Here is a 20,892-nt window from a genome sequence, read left to right on the forward strand (position 1 = left end):
AGGGTCCATATTTGGCGAGACTGTGGGGGCAAAAGCATTCATGGCTGGTGGGAACAAACATTGGTGCGATGCTTACGGAGGGGATCTGGTAATACCTCACAAAAATACATGTGCATTTACCTTCTGATGTGCAACCTCACTTCTAAGATTTTATTTTAGAGATACACCCCCAACAACACAAAAATACACATATACAAACTATTCGCTGCAACACTGTTTGTCATTGCAAAATACTGGAAACAACCTCTACGCCCCTATAAAAGAGAGAATGTCTATATACTGTGAAACATTTTCACGATGGAGTAAGTACTTTGCAGCTGTTTAAAAACAAGAGGAGGGAGAGACATCTATGAACTGATGTGGAGTGATTCCCAGAATGTACTGGTAAGTGAAAAAAGTAAGGTGCAAAATAGTATCTATAATATGCTACCATTTGACTAAGACAGAAGGGGCAATAAAGCCAGAAAGGATAAACTAGACACTAAGGAGACTGGCTTACGTCAGGGATGGAGGAACGGAAGAAATCGGGTGGGGGAGATGGCCCTTTTCTGAGTGTAGGTCTTTGCAAAGCTTTGATCTCTGGAACCATGTTAATGTTTCACACGCACACAAAACTTAAAAAAAAAAAAATTAAAAATGGAGGGAAAAGGTCCTTGGTTGTTCAAACTGCAAAATTAATAAGAAGCAAAACGGGTTAAGAACTACTTCCCCTGACTTAATTCAAGGAAAGCATGAAAAGAAATACAAGTAGTACAGGAAGCTATAGCAGATCTTCCTTCCCCCAAATGGCACAATGGTATTTCCCAACCCACACGCCCTTCCAAGAACTTGCTATTTCTTCAGCGAGAAGTAGAATCTATACCCCCATCCTTGAACCTGGGAAGGTACACTGACTGCTCTAAAAGAACATGATGGAAGTGATGTTATTTTACTTCCACGACTAGGTCATAAAAAGTGGCTCTTTCTCTAGAAAGACTTGCCCTCAGAACCCAGTCATCAGGCCACACGGAGAAGTGAGCTCCCAGCCAACTACCAGCATCTGTGTGCCAGCCGTGGGAGTGGGGCCTCCGCTCCCTGGATGCCTCAGCTCCTCTGGCCCCCAGTCTGACCTCCTCAGCTGACACTGTACAGAGCAGAGAGAAGCCTTCACTGACAAGCCTAGTCAAAGTACAAGTCGGTAAGAAAAATGAGTAACTGTTATGCACGTTAGGCCGCCACACGCTTCGGGCAGGTCAAGTGGATGCTGGAGGCCAGCACCAGGCCTCATAGGCCTTCTTCAAAAGGACAGTCATCCCGTTCACACAGTTCTGCCTCTCTGGTTTCCCAGCCCACGCAGACTGGAGTCACTGCATTAAGGGTGGGGGTGGGAGATGGGGAAGCACTCAAGGAAAAGCAGCTAGAAGGATGCGTACAAACAGCGGCCAAATGGCAATGGAGATGAACGGCTGCAGAATCCGCACCAGGATGGCTCCGACGGGGTGAGAGGCCTCTGACCTCAGCAGGCCTGCATGACGACAAGCTTGGATTTGTTTGTTGTCAAGTTCTTCAATTATCAAGATTACATCGTCCCTGCCTGCTCTGCCTAAGGGGGCCAGGAAATGCAATGTGGCTTTTAAAGATTTTCATCATACTTAGAAGACGAAAAACATGTTTTGACACTTAAAGAGGTAAATGCCAAGCACTCAGAAAGGAGGTTTGCAGTAGAGAATCCCCCAGTGGCAGTGATGCTGGGTCGAGGGGCTGGGCTATGCGCCATCAGGGCCCCCCAGCCCCTCCTGGGGCTTCCACAGACCCCAGTGGGGACATGATACAACAAGCACATGTAAGAAACACTGAGGAAACAATGTTCTAAAACATGTTTGCTTTGTTTTGTTTTTGAGAAAGAGAGAGAGAGAGCGCGAGCTCACATGTGTGAATGCGGGCGGGGGGTGGGAGGCGGATGGGGAAGGGTGGAGAGAGAGAATCCCAAGCAGGCTTGTGTCAGTGTAGAGCCCGATGCGGGGCTTGATCTAGCTCGCGACCATGAGACCATGACCTGCGATGAAATCAAGAGTCAGATGCTTAACCGACTGGGCCACCCAGGCCCGTGTTTTTGTTTTTGTTTTAAATTTAAGGAACTCTTTCAAAAGGCAACAATTTTATTACATAATTTTCTTACATTAGTATGAATACAATTATCTTCCTGATTTCCCTGAGTCTGATGAGAGGCCAGACAGCTGATAACCCAGGGAGAAAAGGGATTTGGGGTAGGGGGATTTGCTGGTGGTAAACAGGACATCCCTAGAATCGTTTTGTATTACCCAACCCCGGCCTAGAGGAAGGTCAACTTCCCACTTTAGCCGGTAACTTAGGTCAGAGGGCAGAGGCAGTGGGTGAGAGGCCGGCAGAGGCATATGGTCTGTTTTTGGCTGACAGAGTCAGCTGAGTGAGGGTTCAGGGGCCTCTTCCACACTGAAGGCGATCAGTGCAATGAATGAAAACCCATGACTGGCTAACAGCGCAAAGAAGGCGGCACCAAGTGCTTCCTGTTAAGAACAGAAATACAGTCACTGTAAGAGGTCAAACACTGTAGCAAGCTACTGAACATGAGAAAAACAGGCTTTGTGCTCCACAGGCGGGAGGCGGTGCTTAGGGCCTGAGCGGAGGAGTAGCGGAGGGAGGCCTCAGGTCCAGCAAAATGACAGTCGTGGCAGCCGAGGGCCCGGGAGCCCCCAGGCCAGGTTTTGTACATGCCGTCACTTAGCAACTGTGAAATTAAGCTACTCAACTGGGTGAGCCTGTTTCTCCATCTACAAAATGGGAGAGAAGAGCATCTAATCTGCAAGACTGTTTAAGGGATCACGGTAGTTCTATGGAAGTGCCTAAAGAATCTGGCACATGGCAGCTTATATTCCTTATCTTATCGCAGATGATCTTGAGTCAATGTCCAGCTCGTTACACTGTGGGAGTAATGCGCGTGGGAAATCTTCAAAAGCACTGGAAATAGCTAAGGAGTCTGAGAATTTAAGAATACAAAGGTAACTGAGGAATGAGACCTCTATTACTCACGAGCCTGAGGACGTCCCCACTGATTGCCCAGTTGCTCAGGTCAAAGGTTAGGAGTGATCTTTGGCTCATCCGGCTCTCTCACGCCCCAGCCCTAATTCATCAGCACATCCAGCCAGCTGCCCTCCATCCACGTCTCCCAACTCCAGCGGTTTTCCCCTCCGCAGCCCCACTCTCCACAGCCCGCTCTCAGCCCCTCACCCGCTCTCTTCCTCCCACCACCCGCTCTCTTCCTCCCACCACCCGCTTCTAACCTTAAATAGATCAACATTAGTCCCTGCTCAAAAACCTCCCAGTGCGTCCCGCCCTCCTCAGAACTGATCCCACGAGGCCCCGCCTGTCACCACACTGGCCTCATCGCAGTTCCGTGAATACGCCAACCACCTGCCGGCCCCCCGGCCTCGGCCTCAGCACTTGCTGGCCTCTCCCCTGGAATGCCACTCCCACACAGATCTCATGATTCAGTTCCTCACTTTGGTCAGGTGTCTGTCCCAATGTCACCTCCTCAAGGAGGCCCTCCCTCCTTGACCACTGCTCTAAAAAAGCTACCTGGTCATTTTCCATCTTCCCGTACTTGGCTTTCCCTTCATTCTTGCCACCACCAGATGTTTGTTACTTGCCGTCTTCCTGACCAACTAGAGTACCAGCCACCTGAAGGGGCAAGGGCCTTATCCGTCTTGTTCACTCCCATGTCCCCAGTACCTACAGCTGGGCTTAGTACACAAGAAGTGCTCAGAGTGCTTACGTAGGTAGAAATGAGTTTGAATAGAAAAGCAGAAAAGCAGAAAAGCCACGGCCCAGGCAGCCAGCTTTACCTTCTTCCCAGCCGTGGGGCTGCTCTCCGCGCTCTGCACGGGGCTCCTTTGGGGGCTTCGGTTTTCTTGGGGGACACACCTGGCCATGTACACGCTGTAGTCCAGAAGCATCTTCTGCCGCACACTGCCCACCAGCTCCTTCTGCTTCGGCTGGGACATGACCTCCTCCACACTGCCTTTGCTGCTGCTGCGGCTGTGGGTCAGGTGCCCCGAGGGGCTGTTGTGTCTGCTATGTGAGGGCAAAACCCCTGCAGCAAAGAAGTGATGGCTGTTAATTCACAGAAAGAAAAGTGACTGCAGAGGAAACGGAACATAGAACATCGAACAACTATCACAACTGGGTTGAGCTGAAAACCAGCCAATAATGCTCACAAATGATTGTTTAAAAAAATATACGGTTTTATTTCCTAGCCTGAAAAATACCTTCCACTCTAATAATAGATAATGTTTTAGAACAGTTTTTATTCTTCTCCAAGATAATGCAGAAGACCTGAAAGCCATGAAGTCCATCTGGTAAGTCCCTTTCTCTTTTTCTGCCCCCCTGGTAATCACTTAGGGTCAAATACAGAACTGACATACCCCCCGGGGACAAATGGAAAGTGGGCAGAAAGCTAAGTGCTCACCCTCGGCTCAGGGCAATTCTAGACTACCATCTTTCATTCAACAGAGGTTTTCATCAAGCACTTTCTCTGGGTCAATTCCACATGAAAAGAAGAATGAGACATAATCCCTGACCTTGAATTTGGGCACCCAGGCAAAGAAATCACAGCTCTCTATAATAACCATCGTAACTGAAGCCCAACTGAAGGACTTTCAGGGCAGAAAGATGGGCGTGACTACCTCTGCACAAGAGAGCCCCAGGGCTGACTTTCACAGGTAGTGTCCTCCAGGCTGCCCCTTAAAGAAGTAGTTGGCATTTTCTTGGTGCAGGTGGGGGAAGAGCATTCCAGTTAAAGGGAACAGCATATGCAAAAAGAAAGGACAGGGTCCTGTAGGTCTAGAGAACGCCGAGAGGTTCAGCGAAGGTCCAAGTGGGGTCCATGGGGCAGAGGGACAGGTCCTCGGTACAAATGTGAGTCGGGAGGCCAGAGGACTCTGCATTTCTATGGTGATCTCAGGCGTGGCGGACCACGTTCAGGTTTGGGAGCCTAAGAGCACTAGCCTGAAATACTGCCCTGACTCACCTGCCTCCTTGTCACATCTAAGGTTCTCCTGTGTTTTTCTCAGAGGAGTCACAGTATGTAAAAATAAATATAATCCTAAGGAACCAGGAAAGGCAAAACCCCATACATCTGCAAGTCATTCCATCCCTGGTTAAATGATTCGGTGCAAAGGGTTGCAGAAATCAGCCTAAAAGGTAAATGACTCGTGAGAACACTCCTTAGACAACCATCAGTTCAGGGTGGGCTTCCTTCCTACCTACCTGGGAATCTCTCTCAGAATCTGTTCTCCTTCAGAGAGAACATACGTAAGCATTTAGCACACATGTCATTACCTGGTTTACTTCCAGAGACTCCAGGCGGCTTCTTGATTTCCGACTTCAGTTTAGATGCCAGAATAAATCGCCTAAACCACTCCTCTTTCTCTCGGCCAGTTCTCCCAAAGAGATACAGTATCTGATCTCGTTGGCCTGATCTCGTTCCCTCCTGAGGATGGGGTGGCTTCTTAGGGTCCTCGCCTCCCAGCTCTCTCTCAGCTGGTGGCTTTTCTTCAGAAGTCTCTTTATCAGTCTGGGCCTTAGACATAAAGTCGTCTTGTCGACCAAGCTCAATACAAATGGGATACTTTTTATTCCAAATTCGTTTTCGAGCCAAACTTTTAGGTACAAGATAAATCTAGAGTGAAAGGGAAATGATGATTTACACACAAAATTAAGAATTGGCCACACTGTGCCAATATTAACTCACATTATGCAGAACATGATGCAAACTTCATAGCTTTTTGGACTAAAATGAGTGCGACATAATTACTACCCTGTCTACAACACGACTATAAAAACTGGGATAAATTTGGGGCGCCTGGCTGGCTCAGTTGTTGAGAGCGTGTGACTCTTGATCTAGGGGGTGTGGGTTCGAGCCCCACCCACGGTGGGTGCACGGATTGCTTAAAAACAAAATCTTTAAAAAAAGAAACTGGGATAAATGTTTAGAAGTGACCTGCTATTCCTCAAACTCATTCAGAAGCAGATGTTTAAGAATTCGGGAAGCGCTAACAGGTATCTGTAATTTTTAGGTAACAGTGGCACATAAAGTATTGAGTAGATCATCATCAACTAAGTTTGACTATTGACTGAATTTAATGATCCTGGGCCAACCTTACACCGGAAAAAAACAAATGAATTTATCCACCTAGATCTAGATGGTAGCTCAAGTTTATTAGCCTCAAGAGTGAATTTATACAAAAACTATTTTAAATACTTCTGCATTGGGGTAAACTTTAAGATCTCTCACATGAGTTATAACAACAGAGAACCTATAGCTTTTTGGAATAACAAATGATTTACCTTTCTCAAAAACAGAAGCATATAACCCTTATCAAAATGTAGTTATTTTACATGCCCATAATTTCCACATTTACAGTCGTTATTACCCTAAACCACTACACATAGCTTTTTGTTTGACGGAAAAAAATAACCCTTAAAACAGATGAGTGTGCTATGCCTTTGTTCCTCAAAGTGTGGTCTGCTGACCAGCAGCAAGAGTATCACCTGGGAGCTCACATAAATGCAGATTCTCAGGACCCATTCAGAGTTGCTGAAATAGAATCTGCATTTAAAAAGATGCTTGGCTGATCTGCATGAAAGGCACCATCCTAAATTATACTAATACTTAAAACACACACACACACACACACACACACACACACACACACACACACACACCCTTTTTGAGGGGAACAAAGGCAGTAAAGCAACCAAGATTCCAAATGCTTTTCTTTCATTTGCGTTTCCCATACTAGCTGGGCTCACCTTGCTGTCTGAAAGGTCGTAGATTTTCTGGCTGATGTAGGTAACCTCTGGCTTTGTTTCATTGTAGCTTGCCCTCCTGGATATATTTTTATTGGGTTTTGAAAGTCTTAAGGTCCCACCCTCAAGTCGAACAAAGACTGAATGGGTCAAAGTCGCGTGGTAAGTTTCTGGATCATAGTTGTAAATCTCATTCATCCATCCCTGATAAAGAAAAACTTCCATTAGTAAAATTAGAGTACAAATCTGATTGGCTATGAAAACGAAGACCACTGAGGTATTCGGGACACTGAAACCAAACCTAACTATGACACCAGTGTCAATTCATTGGTGACCAGAGGTTGCTAAGACAAGTGCTCAGCTTTTGAAGGATAATTAGGGTGGAGGCATAATTTAGTATGTTTCTGATAACTAAAAATCTGGATTTGGGGGAGAATGATAATGTCCATTTCTCTAAATAGAAGGTTCTTTTCTCTTTTCTCTTTTCTTTTCTTTCTTTTTTAAAGCTAACAAGCAAATCAGGAAACTCAAAAGTGTTATTCATGTAAACAGAACAAGTCTCTCCACCTGACCTCCCCTGGGGGTGAATAATCCCATCCAGTCTGGCCTTCTTAAATTAGCCAAACTCATTCTCTTCTCAGGTCACCTGCAAACCATCTTTAGAATGTCACAGATCATATTAACTCATGCTACCATTCCAGGACTGAGAGAACACCTACCGCTCCATTTCTGGCTCGCTGAAATCACACAGTAAGGCAGATGATCAGGAATTAGGCACTGAATATTACAGATATGATCAACAGTATTTCAAAATCCAAACACATATAATAACTTCAATGAGTAAAATTGTGCCCCAGGTCTCCCCTCAGTAACATAAATGTACTTATACACTGATCTTCAAAAACAGCACACACATTAAAGTGTATGGACAACACACAAAAGCCTAACACACCATAAAATTATGCTAAAGCTCCTTCTCCTCATAGCTGTGATCAATATTTATCATCTAATACTCTACCTGCCCCACAGTACTTTTTCAGATGATACAGTGTCCCAGATCTCCTTAAAAGAAGTTCTCAGGGCACCTAGGTGGCTCAGTCGTTAAGTGCCCAACTTCAGCTCAGGTCATGATCTCCTGGTCCATGAGTTCAAGCCCTGCATTGGGCTCTGTGCTCACAGCTCAGAGCCTGGAGCCTGCTTCAGATTCTGTGTCTCCCTCTCTCTCTCTCTGCGCCTCCACTGCTCATGCTCTGTCTCTCTCAAACATAAACATTAAAAAAAAAGAAAAGAAATTCTCTAGGGAATTTTAATTGATTATCTTCCACTCCCTTCACTTTATAAATGTTTCTGGAACAAGCAGAGAGGTACTAAATATCACACTGCAGTTGGGATTGCCATCCTTTTCAAAGAATGGCCATTTCCGTGGTGAGTACTTGAGTCTCACACTGAAGTCTTGACCTGAGAGCCTCTGCAAATGCAGAATCCTCAGAATTCTCTGTTATTCAATTATCCATTCATCAAAACATGCACTGTCTCTCTATGTGCTAAGTAATTTGTCAAGAGCTGATACAAAGACTTTAAAAAGGACAGGAGTTTTTTTTTTTTTTTTTTTTTTTAATTTTTTTTTTTTTTTAACGTTTATTTATTTTTGAGACAGAGAGAGACACAGCATGAACGGGGTAGGGGCAGAGAGAGAGGGAGACACAGAATCGGAAGCAAGCTCCAGGCTCTGAGCCATCAGCCCAGAGCCCGACGCGGGGCTTGAACTCACGGACCGCAAGATCGTGACCTGAGCTGAAGTCGGACGCTTAACCGACTGAGCCACCCAGGAGCCCCTAAAAAGGACAGGAGTTTTGACCCAAGGCTGCTCCCAAATCAACAGAGAACTGGGTCTTCATTTCACCATGTTACCACCCTGCTGGGGTAACCATAAAAAGGTCGTCACAAAAAGTATGCTGAATGTAAGTTAAAAACAGACAAACAAACAACCTTCGTCGTGGGGTATATATGCAAAATTTATGAGCCAATTATATAGTTTTATAGATCTCAGTAGGGTGTTTTGTTTTTTTGTTTTTTTGTTTTTTTTTTTGTATGCGTTAGGAGTATCTCTTCCTCCTCCTAATGTGTCACTGCATCTATTAAAAATGTTGAATAAGCAAGCAGTGGCCACAGGAAGAGGGTGTAATCTAGGTGTTGCAATGATCAGAGCAATGAAATGAAAAAGGGGACAGGCGACATAGAGCACAATGGGGCCTGAAGTAGACTGTACTGTTAAGAGTATCAGTTTGGGTAGTTTTATTTTGTTAAGTGTAGAACTAAGTACATTTTTTGATTCATAGTGTTTTGTGTGTTTTTCCTTAGTCTGTTATAATGGTGAAGTACGTTCATCAATTTCTGAATGTTGAACCAATCTCACATTCTCAGGAAAATTATGTATTGGTCATGATGTGAAGTTGGATTATACCAGCTCACGAGAGCTAATTCTACACATCTCTCCCTGACTCCACGGTCAGTGACCTCACGTTGTTAGCTTACAATTAGCCATGGTGGGAGTTTTTATACCCTGGAAATCAGTGAACAGTATGAAGAGCGTTTCCCCTCGTCCCAGAGAGCCAGCTTACCAGCATACCACTATTATTATCCTTTTTATACACTGCAGAATTTGGCTTACTAATATTTTGTTCAATTGTCCCTCTAAGTTCATAAGGGAAAGTGGTCTATAGTTTTCTTGCAATATCTTTCAATATTAGCTAGCCTCATAAAAGGAGTTGGGAAGTACTCCTTCTCCCATTTTCTGGAAGGGTTTGCGTAAAATATTTCTTCCTTAAAGGTTTAGTCAATTTTCCAAGGAAGCCATCTGAACCTGGAGTTAGGGTTAGGGTTAGGGTTTTCTTCATTGAAAGGTTTTAAACTATGAATTCAATTTCTTTAACTGCTACTGGACTATTCACGCTATCTATTTCTTCTTGAGTGAGCTTTGGTAGTTTGATAGTTTGTGTCTTATGAGGAATTTCATAGAAGTTGCCCAACTTCCGGGTATAATGTTGTTTGTAATATTTCCCTATTATGCTTTTAAGTCTGTAGAGTCTAGTGATATCCTCTCTTTCAATCCTAATATTGGTAATTTATACTTCTAAAACAAGCATTTAATGCTGTTAATTTCCCTCTAAGCACTGTGCCAGCTGCAATTTTTGATAGGTATTTTCAATTTCATTTGATTAAAATATTTTTTATTTTCCCTTATGACTATATTTGGCCCAACAGGCTAATTAGAAGTATGCTGTTTAACTTCCAAATATTTGGGAATTTTCCAGATATCTTTCTGTTATTGGTTTTTAGTTTTTAATTCCATGATGGTCAGAGAACATGCTTTGCCTAATTTCAGTTCTTTTAAATATGTTGTGGTTTTTTTGATGTTAATTTATTTATTTTGAGAGAGAGAGAGAGAGAGAGCATGAATGGGGGAGGGGCAAAGGGAGGGGGAGAGAATGCTAAACAGGCTCCGAGCCCAGCACCAGAGCCCGATGCAGGGCTCAAACCCACAAACTGTGAGATCATGACCTGAGCCGAAATCAAGAGTCAGACGCCCAACTGACTGAGCCACCCAGGCATCCCTAAATTTGTTAAGTTTTTATGACCCAGAATATGGTCTATCTGGTGAATGTTCACATATACTATCAAAAATATGCATTTTCTAGAAATATATTTGTCTTTTTAAACAACATTTATCTAAGAGGTTTCAAACAACATTTTCACTAAAGATCTCCTGCATGCAAGCCACCATTTTCTTTTTATTTCAATTTGGTTGCAGAAAACACTTTCTTACATAAATAGGCTTACTAGGCCTAAAGTTCTAAGGGCAAATAGATTAATAAAGGACACTTTCTTACATAAATAGGCTTACTAGGCCTAAAGTTCTAAAGGCAAATAGATTAATAAAGGACACTTTCTTACATAAATAGGCTTACTACGCCTAAAGTTCTAAAGGCGGATAGATCAATAAAGGACTTGAAGCAGATCCGATTTTTCTGGGCTACTTCAGAGCCATGCTGAAAGGCCACGTTGCAGTTACTTGCAGAGCTACTAAAACCAAGAAGAATCCATGGAGGGAGGGATGGAAGGGCTGGCGCTTAAGACTTTCTTAGGGTCAGGGAATGATAATGAGATTAAAAGAGCAACCTGCTATCAGTGTCATCTATGAGCCATTTAGCCATATGGTCCCCACCAGGGATTGCTCTTCTTGAATTATTTCCTTCTGAGCACACATCTACCTAGAAGAGAGGCTACCTGAGGATACACAGCATGTGTGGGATACCCTCTGCGGGTACCTGCATCTGGTTAACGAGAGCAATCATTTCCACAGGGCTTCAGGGATTGGCTTCTAGCCACAAAGCCATGCTCTCAATCCAGCAGCCTGAGCTCCTTCCCAAGCCAGAGAGCCAGCCCTCCGGAGTTCTTGCTGGGGGCAGCCCGCATCCCCCCAACGTGGCCGTGGCTCTGAGACGACATGTGGCTGTCCTCTGCTGACTGCTCTGACAGGTAACAGGCCACCCTCCGCCACTTGCCAAACTGTAGAAATACTAGAACAACCTGATTTAAAGGCATGTGGAAGAGAAAAGAGAGTTTTAAGTCATACACAGTACAAAAAGAAAACCGTACACCTGCCCCACTGGAAGACACAGCAGTGAGAGGCAGGGCGAGGCCTGGGAAGACAATCTAGGAGATGCCTTTCCTTGGGAGAGGTCCAAGGGGCTCCAAGCTCCCTTCCCCTGGCTCGGGGCTTGCTTGGCCCTCCTTCTCCCTATCTGCTCTTTCAGAACCACCAGTGGCTGCGCTCCAAACGCAAAGGCTCCCATGGCTCCTCCTTCCCTTTTATCTTCACATTGCCTTCTTCCCGCACTACCATGTTCTTTTCTTCGTGTTACGGAGCTACAAGAGGCTAAAGCCCACACCTGCCAACAAACAAATACAACCCACGAGTCAGGATTTCAACTGCGTGGTTCGAGTTGGATGGTCTGTGGTGGACCATCGGTGGTTAGCTTAAGCGAGGCCTGACCCTTGATCATACTTGATTACAGGACAGACTGCTGGTCCGAACACACGCCCTGAAGCCCGCCCACAAACACGAGCAGAACATGAGTCTGACACACCTGTGTTCCAATCCTGGCCTCACCACTTGCTGACTGCCAAGCTGGACGACGCTTACCCTGTTTTCTCACCAGCGAGAGCGTCTAACATGGCTCACTTCCCAGCTTCGTGCCTCCCCCGTCCCCACCTCACCCTCTGCTCCAGCTGTGATCAACTTCTCCATGCTCATAGCACTTTGCTGAAGTACAGTTCGCCTAGGTAAGTAAAAGGAATAAATCTTACACATAAGATTTTAAGATATTAGTATTAATATTTGTAATAATAGCTGACATTTGAGCTCATATTATGATCCAGGCACTTCAGGTGCATTAGCTACTTCTGCCAATTACCCAAGGTTTTCCAAGTGAGGAAAATGAGGAGAGAGGTTATGTGCTTTGTCTAAAGAGTGGTTTAAAGAAACCAAAACAAAACAAACAAGCAAAAAAAAAAAAAACAAGTGGCCCGGAGAGTGGCAAATCCAGAACTTAAGCCAAGTCTACCTGACTGTGAGGCCCAGGCTCCCACCTCCCCTCCATGGCATGGCCCACCTTCTGTCTGGCTGGTCATCCCCCAGGTCACGGCAAAGGTGACACTTCTGCCAGGGAGCCTCTATGATCACCTAGGCTCAGTTCTCTATTGTCTCCCTCCTATCCCTGTATCTGTTAACTGCCTGGTCTACTTGAGTACAAACACCACAAGACAATCAGAGTTGTAACGAGTGTTTGTTGACTGAATACATGAACACAGCCCAATTCAGAGGGTGCCCAAGAGGATTAAATGAAATCTGTATGTAAAGCACAAGTGAATAGGACAGGCTGGTGTGCTCTTCACAGCCTGGTAAGTATTGTTCTAGCTGCCTAAGTGGAGAGAAGCAAAGGAAGGAGCTGAGATCCTACCAAGTGCAGAGAGTGGCGGGGGTTACTTTGAAGTAGAAGGCTTGGTCACTGCTCCCAAGGAGAAAACCAAGTTATAATTGCACAAAATAGCACAGAACGAGCGAATAAGCTGATCATACTTGAGCACACCTAGACTGCCTGGGTGGCTCAGTTGCTTTCGGCTCAGGTCATAATCTCACAGTGAGTTCGAGCCCCGCGTCGGGCTCTGCGCTGACAGAGTGGAGCCTACTTGGGATTCTCTCTCCCTCTCTCTCTGTCTCTCTCTCTCTCTCAAAATAAAAAAATAAACTTAAAAAAAGAGAGAGAATAGGTACCCTTGGGAAGAATCTTAAGAGTTAAGATTAAAGAGTAAAAAAGAATTGAAGAGCAAAAAAGGCTTTTCAGGACAGAAACTAAATTAGCCATTTCCCTACAGCAGAGAAAGGTAGGTGCTGTGACTGAAACCAAGGTTTCCTGACTCTCATGCAGAGCTCTTTCCAGAACATTACAACCTTTGAAAGGAGACCCTGACAGACTCAAAGGGGCTGTTTCTCGACCCACATTAGTCAGGACGCTGACTGGCTATTCGGACGCCTGGACCAAGAGGTGGCCAGGCATGATCCTCCTGCTTCTGTCCCCTGATGCATCCTACTGACCCCAAACCAGGCAGGCTGTCCCTGCAAAAAGCGATCTCCCAATACAAACCCAATTGCCTTTGATAACATCACTCAGCCCACTTTTTCCCGCAGCTTGACCAACTCCCTGGATTAAGCTGCAAACAGCATTTCCAGATCTAAGTCAAATATCAAACTTGAGAGCGGTGCAGAGACTTCAAGGCCTGCACCCTGTTCCTCGAACACGCCCAACGGTCTACTGCTCAGCTCTCTAACATTCTCAACCCTGAATTTCTTACCAAGTAAGATATTTCTCCAATTTTATTTTGTTATGGGACATGGGAGTGGGTATAAAGAGATATGCAGTCAGCAACTCATTCCATCTCAACAGCTCAACTAAAAAAACTCAGAGATTTGGGGCGCCTGGGAGGCTCAGTCGGTTGAGCGTCCGACTTCAGCTCAGGTTGTGATCTCACGGTCCGTGAGTTCGAGCCCCGTGTTGAGCTCTGTGCTGACAGCTCAGAGCCTGGAGCCTGTTTCAGATTCTGTGTCTCCCTCTCTCTGACCCTCCCCTCTTCATGCTCTGTCTCTCTCTGTCTCAAAAATAAATAAAGGTTAAAAAAAATTTTTTTTTTTTTAAATAAAAAAACTCAGAGATGTTCTCAACCTACATGAAAGCAGCTCAGACAAGCCTTGTCTCTTTCTGAGGCTGGAACTGTTAAAATGGAGACAGTGCATACACTAGGGGACAATGACCACAGTCAGCTGGGCTGCAGCTGTCTGGCCCACCGACTGGTCCTGTGATCCCATCTGTAAAAGGTCAGGGGTTTCTCTTCCATTCTCTACTGGATTTAGAAGCTGTATCTGGCTGAAAGTACAAACCACAATCTATAAAGGGACTCATTTCATACTTGGAAAGATTAAAAGCTGCAATTAACCTTTTGCAAAATAATAAAGTCTGGAAGGACTACTATTATGTTCACTTTCAGTTACAGTGCCAACCAGGAGGTCAAGACCAATGCTCTCTTGGTCAGCTTGATGCTGTGCTGACCAGAGTAAAGCATCAGCCCTCTGGCCTGAGGAAGCGACGGGGCTTCTCTATCTTCAGTGTTGCACAGACTGACATTCTGCTGTCATGTGGCTGTGCTGGCACTTGAGGCTGCCTGTCACTCAGCTCTCCTGCATCATTCCTTCATCTAGCCTATCAGGGAAGGAGCAAATCCGAAACAGGACAGAGCCAGGGCTGAGGCCCCTGCTGCTGAAAATCATCTCTGAGGCAAATAAACAGGTGATCACTTTTCTTCTGTCTCCAAAAGTAAAACATAAGCAAGATTTTCTCTTTTCAGGTTTTGGCCCCTTTTAAAAATTTTTAAATGTTTTTTATTTATTTTTGAGAGAGAGAGAGAGAGAGACAGAGAGTGAGCAGGGGTGGGGCAGAGAGAGAGAGGGAGACACAGAATCCAAAGCAGGCTCCAGGCTCTGAGCTGTCAGCACAGAGCCCGATGTGGGGCTCGAACCCACAGACTGTGAGATCATGACCTGAGCTGAGTCGGACACTTAACAGACTGAGCCAACCAGGCACCCCATAGAACACTTTTCAGAACGTACTGGCAAATAGCAGGAAACGTAAGAGAAAACATTCACATTTGACCAAAAAATAACATGATCTCAGATGAACCACTGAAATAATCAAGGTCTCAGTTATGTTAACACATGATAAACATTAAATCATATCAACAAGTTTTGAAATTATAAGACAATAGATTAGCAAGCCAATAAATCAGTAGCCTCCAAACTTTTTAGATCATACATCCTAACAGCTAGAAAATTTTGAGTACGTACCCATAATATATCCATTTGTTTATAAATCATGTTCTAATATATTACTTTTATAATATAGTAAAAAATAGAATTGAGAGATATATAGCTTTTATAAAGCTATATATAGGAATTGAGAAGTATATAGCTTTTATAAAAAGTAAAAAATAGGAATTGAGAGAAAAAGATGAAATAATTAACCTTTTGGAAATTTTTAGTTTTTCCTTTCTGAAAGCTTTGTACTATCTTCAGCTGACACCTCCAGGCACAATATATATACTTAGGATGAGGCTCATCATTAATGATAATGGATGTAAATCCATATTTCAAATAGTCTTGTCGATAATTTCCAAGGATTTTGACAAAGGTGGTTATATGGTCATCTGTATGGTAAATATTAGCAAAGCCTATAAACTTTCTTAGAAAGAGTAAAAATACATATAAATAGAAACTAATACTTTTTTTCTTGGATAGAGTCTTTAGCAACCCATCTTGGAGACCACTGAAAAGAAGCAGAAGAATGAAACACAGAGTTCACGACAGCGGCCTCGGGCACCAACACACCAACATGTTCATACTCTGACGCCATCTTGTTGGCAACCTCCTTTGGGGGGTATAGCAAACCTCTTCTTAAAGGTTAAATACCGAACAATAAGAACAATCTTCGATGGACTTAGTACTTTTCTTTATACATTAAAATAAATATTAGAGTTGAAAGATATCTAGCATTGATTTCTTTCATGATTACTCTTACCTTACTCTTCCAAAAAACATCACTGAGACTCACCTATGCCCACAACCTCTCTCCTCACTCCATAGATGAAACTTGCAACAAAACCAAAAAGGATGGTCCTGTAACACCTAGCCGGAACTCAGGATATGTTTTCTCAAGGAAATGATGTTATAAACTTAGTTCTATAGGAGTGAACCAGAATTATTGTTTAGCTATGCTGTAAGCTAATGGGTTGAGTGGGAAACTGGCAAAATGTTGATAATTGTGGAAGCTGAGACTGGGTGTTGGGTACATGGGCTTTCATTACACTATGCTCTCTACTTCTGTGTATACTTGACATTTTCTATAGTGAAAAGTTGAAAAATAAAAGTTCAAGAAAAAAATCATGCTGGAGTCACCTGACCTTTTTAACTACACATTTAAATTCAGGACACATTTCCTGTGCCGTTAACTCTCCAACCAACTTTAAAACATGGGTACCTGCTTGCCAAGTGAGGGCTGCCTGCTTTGAAATATCTCACCTAATGCTTCTCGAACAACATGGGACATTGGGAAACAGACATGTTTATAAAACCTCAAGTGACCCATTATGGGAGCAGAATATTTCCAGTTCGATATAACGTAGAAATAAATGCTTTTTTATTTCTTGTACTCATTGTACTGGGGGTTATAAGAGACCAACGAAAAGCAACCCAAGTCTCTTTTGGCTGTAATGGGTCTGTTTTCTTCTGACGATTTGCACACTCTAATTTCTTAAAAGAAAAAAATTCCATGAAATTGAGATTAAATTTACAAGTTTGAATTTCTTCTCAAAATTGATAATGTTCTCTCTACAAAATTATTCTTTTACATATCAAAACCAAAGTCTGTATTTTGGGAATTCAATATTTAAAAAACTCTCCCTGTTACTAAATATCTAAATTTGATATTTAAGGAACCTAAGGAAAAAAGGTTCTCCAAAATTCATCTCTATTAGTCTTGCAATGGTAGAAATGTAATTTTAGTCAACCTTCTGGGCCATCTTTTTTAAAAAGAGACAGATCAGGGGTACCTGGGTCGTTCAGTCAGTTAAGCTTCTGACTCTTGGTTTCAGCTCAGTTCATGATCCCAGGGTTGTGGAATCCAGTCCCGTGTTAGACTCTGTGCTGAGTGTGGAGCCTGCTTAAGATTCTCTCTCTCTCTCTCTCTCTCTCTCTCTCTCTCTCTCTCTCTCTCTCTCAAAACAACAACAACAACAACAACAACAACAACAACAACAACAACACAGATCTTCACTCCAGAAACTAACATTCTACTGTTGTGTTCTACAAGCGGTTTATAAGTCTGAAATAAAGAATTTACCCACAAATAGAATTCAAAACTGCATGAGTCATACACTTGAACATAAATCCAAAACCTTCTGAAATCTTCAGGAAGCTTATCATTATAGACATGGGGAAGGTCATTGTGCACGACTGGCACTGAAGCATACTCCTGGTCAAGTGACAAGTGCATTGTTAGAGAAGAAGCATTCAACTTGCTTAAGAATGCTCAGCAAAAACGAACATCCCAAAGGCACTGCTGACTCTAAATGCCTCATTCTCCCCATGCCCAGACCCAGTCTTTCCCAGGGTCCCTAGCTCAGGCTACCTAGCTAGTGCCCCCAAATAAAACCCCCAGAAAGTTACCACGCAGAGAGCGTTGCTCGAAATGATGCCCTTGGACCCTGCAGCACACGCGAGGCTCTGCCTGGAGCTAACCTAGCCCAACTGCCAAGCCTTCAGTCACATTAGGGTCTCCTAACCTTCTGGCCTTCCCTCCTGGCTGTCACGCATTCGACTTGTCACCTGGCTGCCTACGTGGCAACCTTTCTCCTATTTGCTGCTTCTCATCAGCAGCGTGAATGTATGAATTCATAATGTATGCATGCCCCAACATTAAGAACAAGCAGGCTTTGGAGGAGGTTCTCGGAGTCATTCTGTGGACTTTGTGACAACTGTTTGGCCTCAAAGAGGTTTTGACTGCTTCCGTCCCGGACCAGAGAGCTGCTGACTGGCAGTGTTGAGTGAGAGATGGCAGAGGGGCATGAGGCCTAACCAACTGCCTATCAGGCTTTGGGAACAGCTACTACTTGGCTGCAAACTGGTCTCTGTGACTCTCCATCCTACATATTCACCACTGTAGCAGGGTCACTGTTGAATACAAATGTGTACAGTGGATGGAATAATAAAATCACCTGGATAAAGTGCAGAAGAGCTTTACTTTTCCCTCTCATCTTCATGGGAAGTCTCATAGAAGAAAAACTGCAGTGCTTTCTGGATTGTTTATGGAGCCAATTTAGGACTGTCAGCCCAGGCTGCAAGGATTTCCTGGGCCCATCAATGAGAACTTACATGTCTCAGAAGTTTAAAAACACGCAGTCTCCTAAAACAGTCCTGGAGCACCAGGACCCCTGCCTCTGCGGTTCACGGGGCTCCTGGATGGGGTACGTGGGACCACGGTCAATGGGCTGTGCCTCTATACCAGAGATCTTTATCACAGGCGGGTTTTATAGCACGTGTCCTGGAATTGTTTTTAGAGTTTCCATACTTGCCTTCAAGAACTGCACCATTACATCCTCTATAAATACCAACAGGATAGTACTGGGTCCACAGAAAATCGCTCAAAACAGCTAATTCCCTAAATCAAGCTATTTTTCAAAAAGGGGCTCTTTCACACATGAAAAAATGCTCAACATCACTCATCATCAGGGAAATGCAAATCAAAACCACAATGAGATACCACCTCATTCCCGTCAGAATGGCTAACATTAACGACTCAGGCAACGACAGATGTTGGCGAGGATGTGGATAAACAGGAACCCTTGTGCACTGCTGATAGGAATGCAAACAGGTACAGCCACTCTGGAGAACAGTATGGAGTTTCCTCAAAAAACTAAAAATAGAACTACCCTACGACCCAGCAATTGCACTACTAGGCATTGATCCACGGGATACAGGTGCGCTGTTTCGAAGGGACACATGCACCCCCATGTTTATAGCAGCACTATCAACAATAGCCAAAGTATAGAAAGAGCCCAAATGTCCATCGACAGATGAATGGATACAAATGTGGTATATATATACAATGGAATATTACTCGGTGATCAAAAAGAACGAAATCTCACCATTTGCAACAACGAGGATGGAACTAGAGTGTATTATGCTAAGCAAAATTAATCAGAGAAAGACAAATATCACATGACTTCACTCATACGTGGAATTTAAGATACAAAACAGATGAACACAAGGGAAGGGAAGCAAAAATAATATAAAAACAGGGAGGAGGACAAAACATAAAGAGACTCTTAAATATAGAGAACAAACGGAGGGTTGCTGGAGGGGTTGTGGGTGGGGGGATGGCTAAATGGGCAAGGAGCATTAAGGAGGACACTTGTTGGGATGAGCACTGGGTGTTATGCGTAGGGGATGAATCACTGGATTTTACTCCTGAAATCATTATTGCACTATATGCTAACTAACTTGGATGTAAATTATTAAAAAAAAAAAAAAGCAGCTCTTTCAACTCCACCCTGGGAACAGGTTCACAGACCTGTTTCATAAAGGAACCAAGGCCCATCTCCTGCATCGCTTTTAAAACCACACATTCAGAGAGCAGAGATCTAGAACCTGCCACCATCCCCATTTCTCTAATGCTCTGCTTGGCAGACGCCAGTGGTCTTTTCTCCCTTTGAATTCAGGAGGCCAGTGCTGTATGAGTACAGGTAAGAGAAAAGCAGACTTGCTGCCAGATGCTTCCCAAGCAGTAAACATCAGGTTTCAAATCTTGTCAAAGATGGGCCACCTTGGTGTTTCCACTGCAGTGGGGAAATAAAAAAAACTCTCACTAATCTGTACTTTTTGGTAATTATTTTTTATCTTCCTAAAAGACCACCCCTTTCAATCAAATTTTTTTTTTTTTTTTTTTTTTTTTTTTACAGTATCAGGGATTTCTTTAAAAAGAGCAACTTCATTAGGAGATGACCGGGTCAATACTGACTCCCTGCCTACATTTCCTGATAAAACCTCATGCGTTCCTTCACTCATTTATCCATTCACCCACCTACCGATCGATTCATCCAATAAATACTCTTATCATGTGCCCAATATGTGCCAGGTGCTGAGGACATAATGATGAACAAGATGGATATGGCCTGTGCATTCATGAAGCTTACGGTGTACTGGAGAAGACGGACGATAAACATACATGTAACTAGGATACTTGTGAGTACTACGAAAGGGAGGCAGAGAAGGCTAACTGTGCCTTCAGACTTCGGGCACCCCTTTCTGTAGTGTATAGCTGTTGCTGGGAAGAATCTGCCCAGGCCAAGTCCGAGATTCCCGAGGACCCCTGCTACTTTGGAGGACCCATATGACTAGCTCACAGTGGAACGTGAAGAGAAGTTATGTATGTCACTTCTGGGTACAGGCCTTATAAGTAGGTATGCCTTCTCTTCCTTTCTCTTTCTCCTTCTGCCAGCTAGATGCAAGGAACTCTAATACCCCAGGCAGGGGTCAACAAACTGAGCCCGAGGCGTTTCTTTAAACTTTTATTGGAACACAGCCACGCCCATTTATTTGCACATTGCAGCTGTTTTCCTGCTACCATGAGGAGTTGAGTGATTGTAACAGAAACTGTATGACCCACAAGCCTAAAATATTTATTATCTGGCCTTTTAAGAAAAAGTGTGCTGAGTGACAATATGGAAGGAACTTGACCCCATGAATCAACGCGTGGGATGGGCACCCATTCTATACTGGAGTGTTATGCAGGCAAGAAACAAACTTCTAATTTGTTACAATAGCTAGTGTTATCCTACCCCTTACGCAAAGTAAAGTACAATGTCCAATGACAGAATGTAACAGAAAATAGATGCTCAAAG

General features: G+C 43.9%; 1 protein-coding gene across 5 annotated transcripts in view; it reads right to left on the bottom strand.

Moving 5' to 3' along the window:
- TEX2 (testis expressed 2) overlaps positions 1-20,892 on the bottom strand; it is a 105,473-nt gene that overhangs the window by 35,525 nt on the left and 49,056 nt on the right. For all 5 annotated transcript variants that reach the window (XM_042917530.1, XM_042917533.1, XM_042917534.1 and 2 more), the window contains 3 exons: positions 6,829-7,029; positions 5,356-5,695; positions 3,861-4,108 (listed from right to left, as the gene is read on the bottom strand). In XM_042917530.1, coding sequence (XP_042773464.1) covers positions 3,861-4,108; positions 5,356-5,695; positions 6,829-7,029 — 789 coding nt within the window. The remainder of the gene's footprint in view (positions 1-3,860; positions 4,109-5,355; positions 5,696-6,828; positions 7,030-20,892) is intronic.

This window comes from Panthera leo, chromosome E1 (assembly GCF_018350215.1).
Source record: "Panthera leo isolate Ple1 chromosome E1, P.leo_Ple1_pat1.1, whole genome shotgun sequence".
Classification (NCBI taxonomy): domain Eukaryota; kingdom Metazoa; phylum Chordata; class Mammalia; order Carnivora; family Felidae; genus Panthera; species Panthera leo.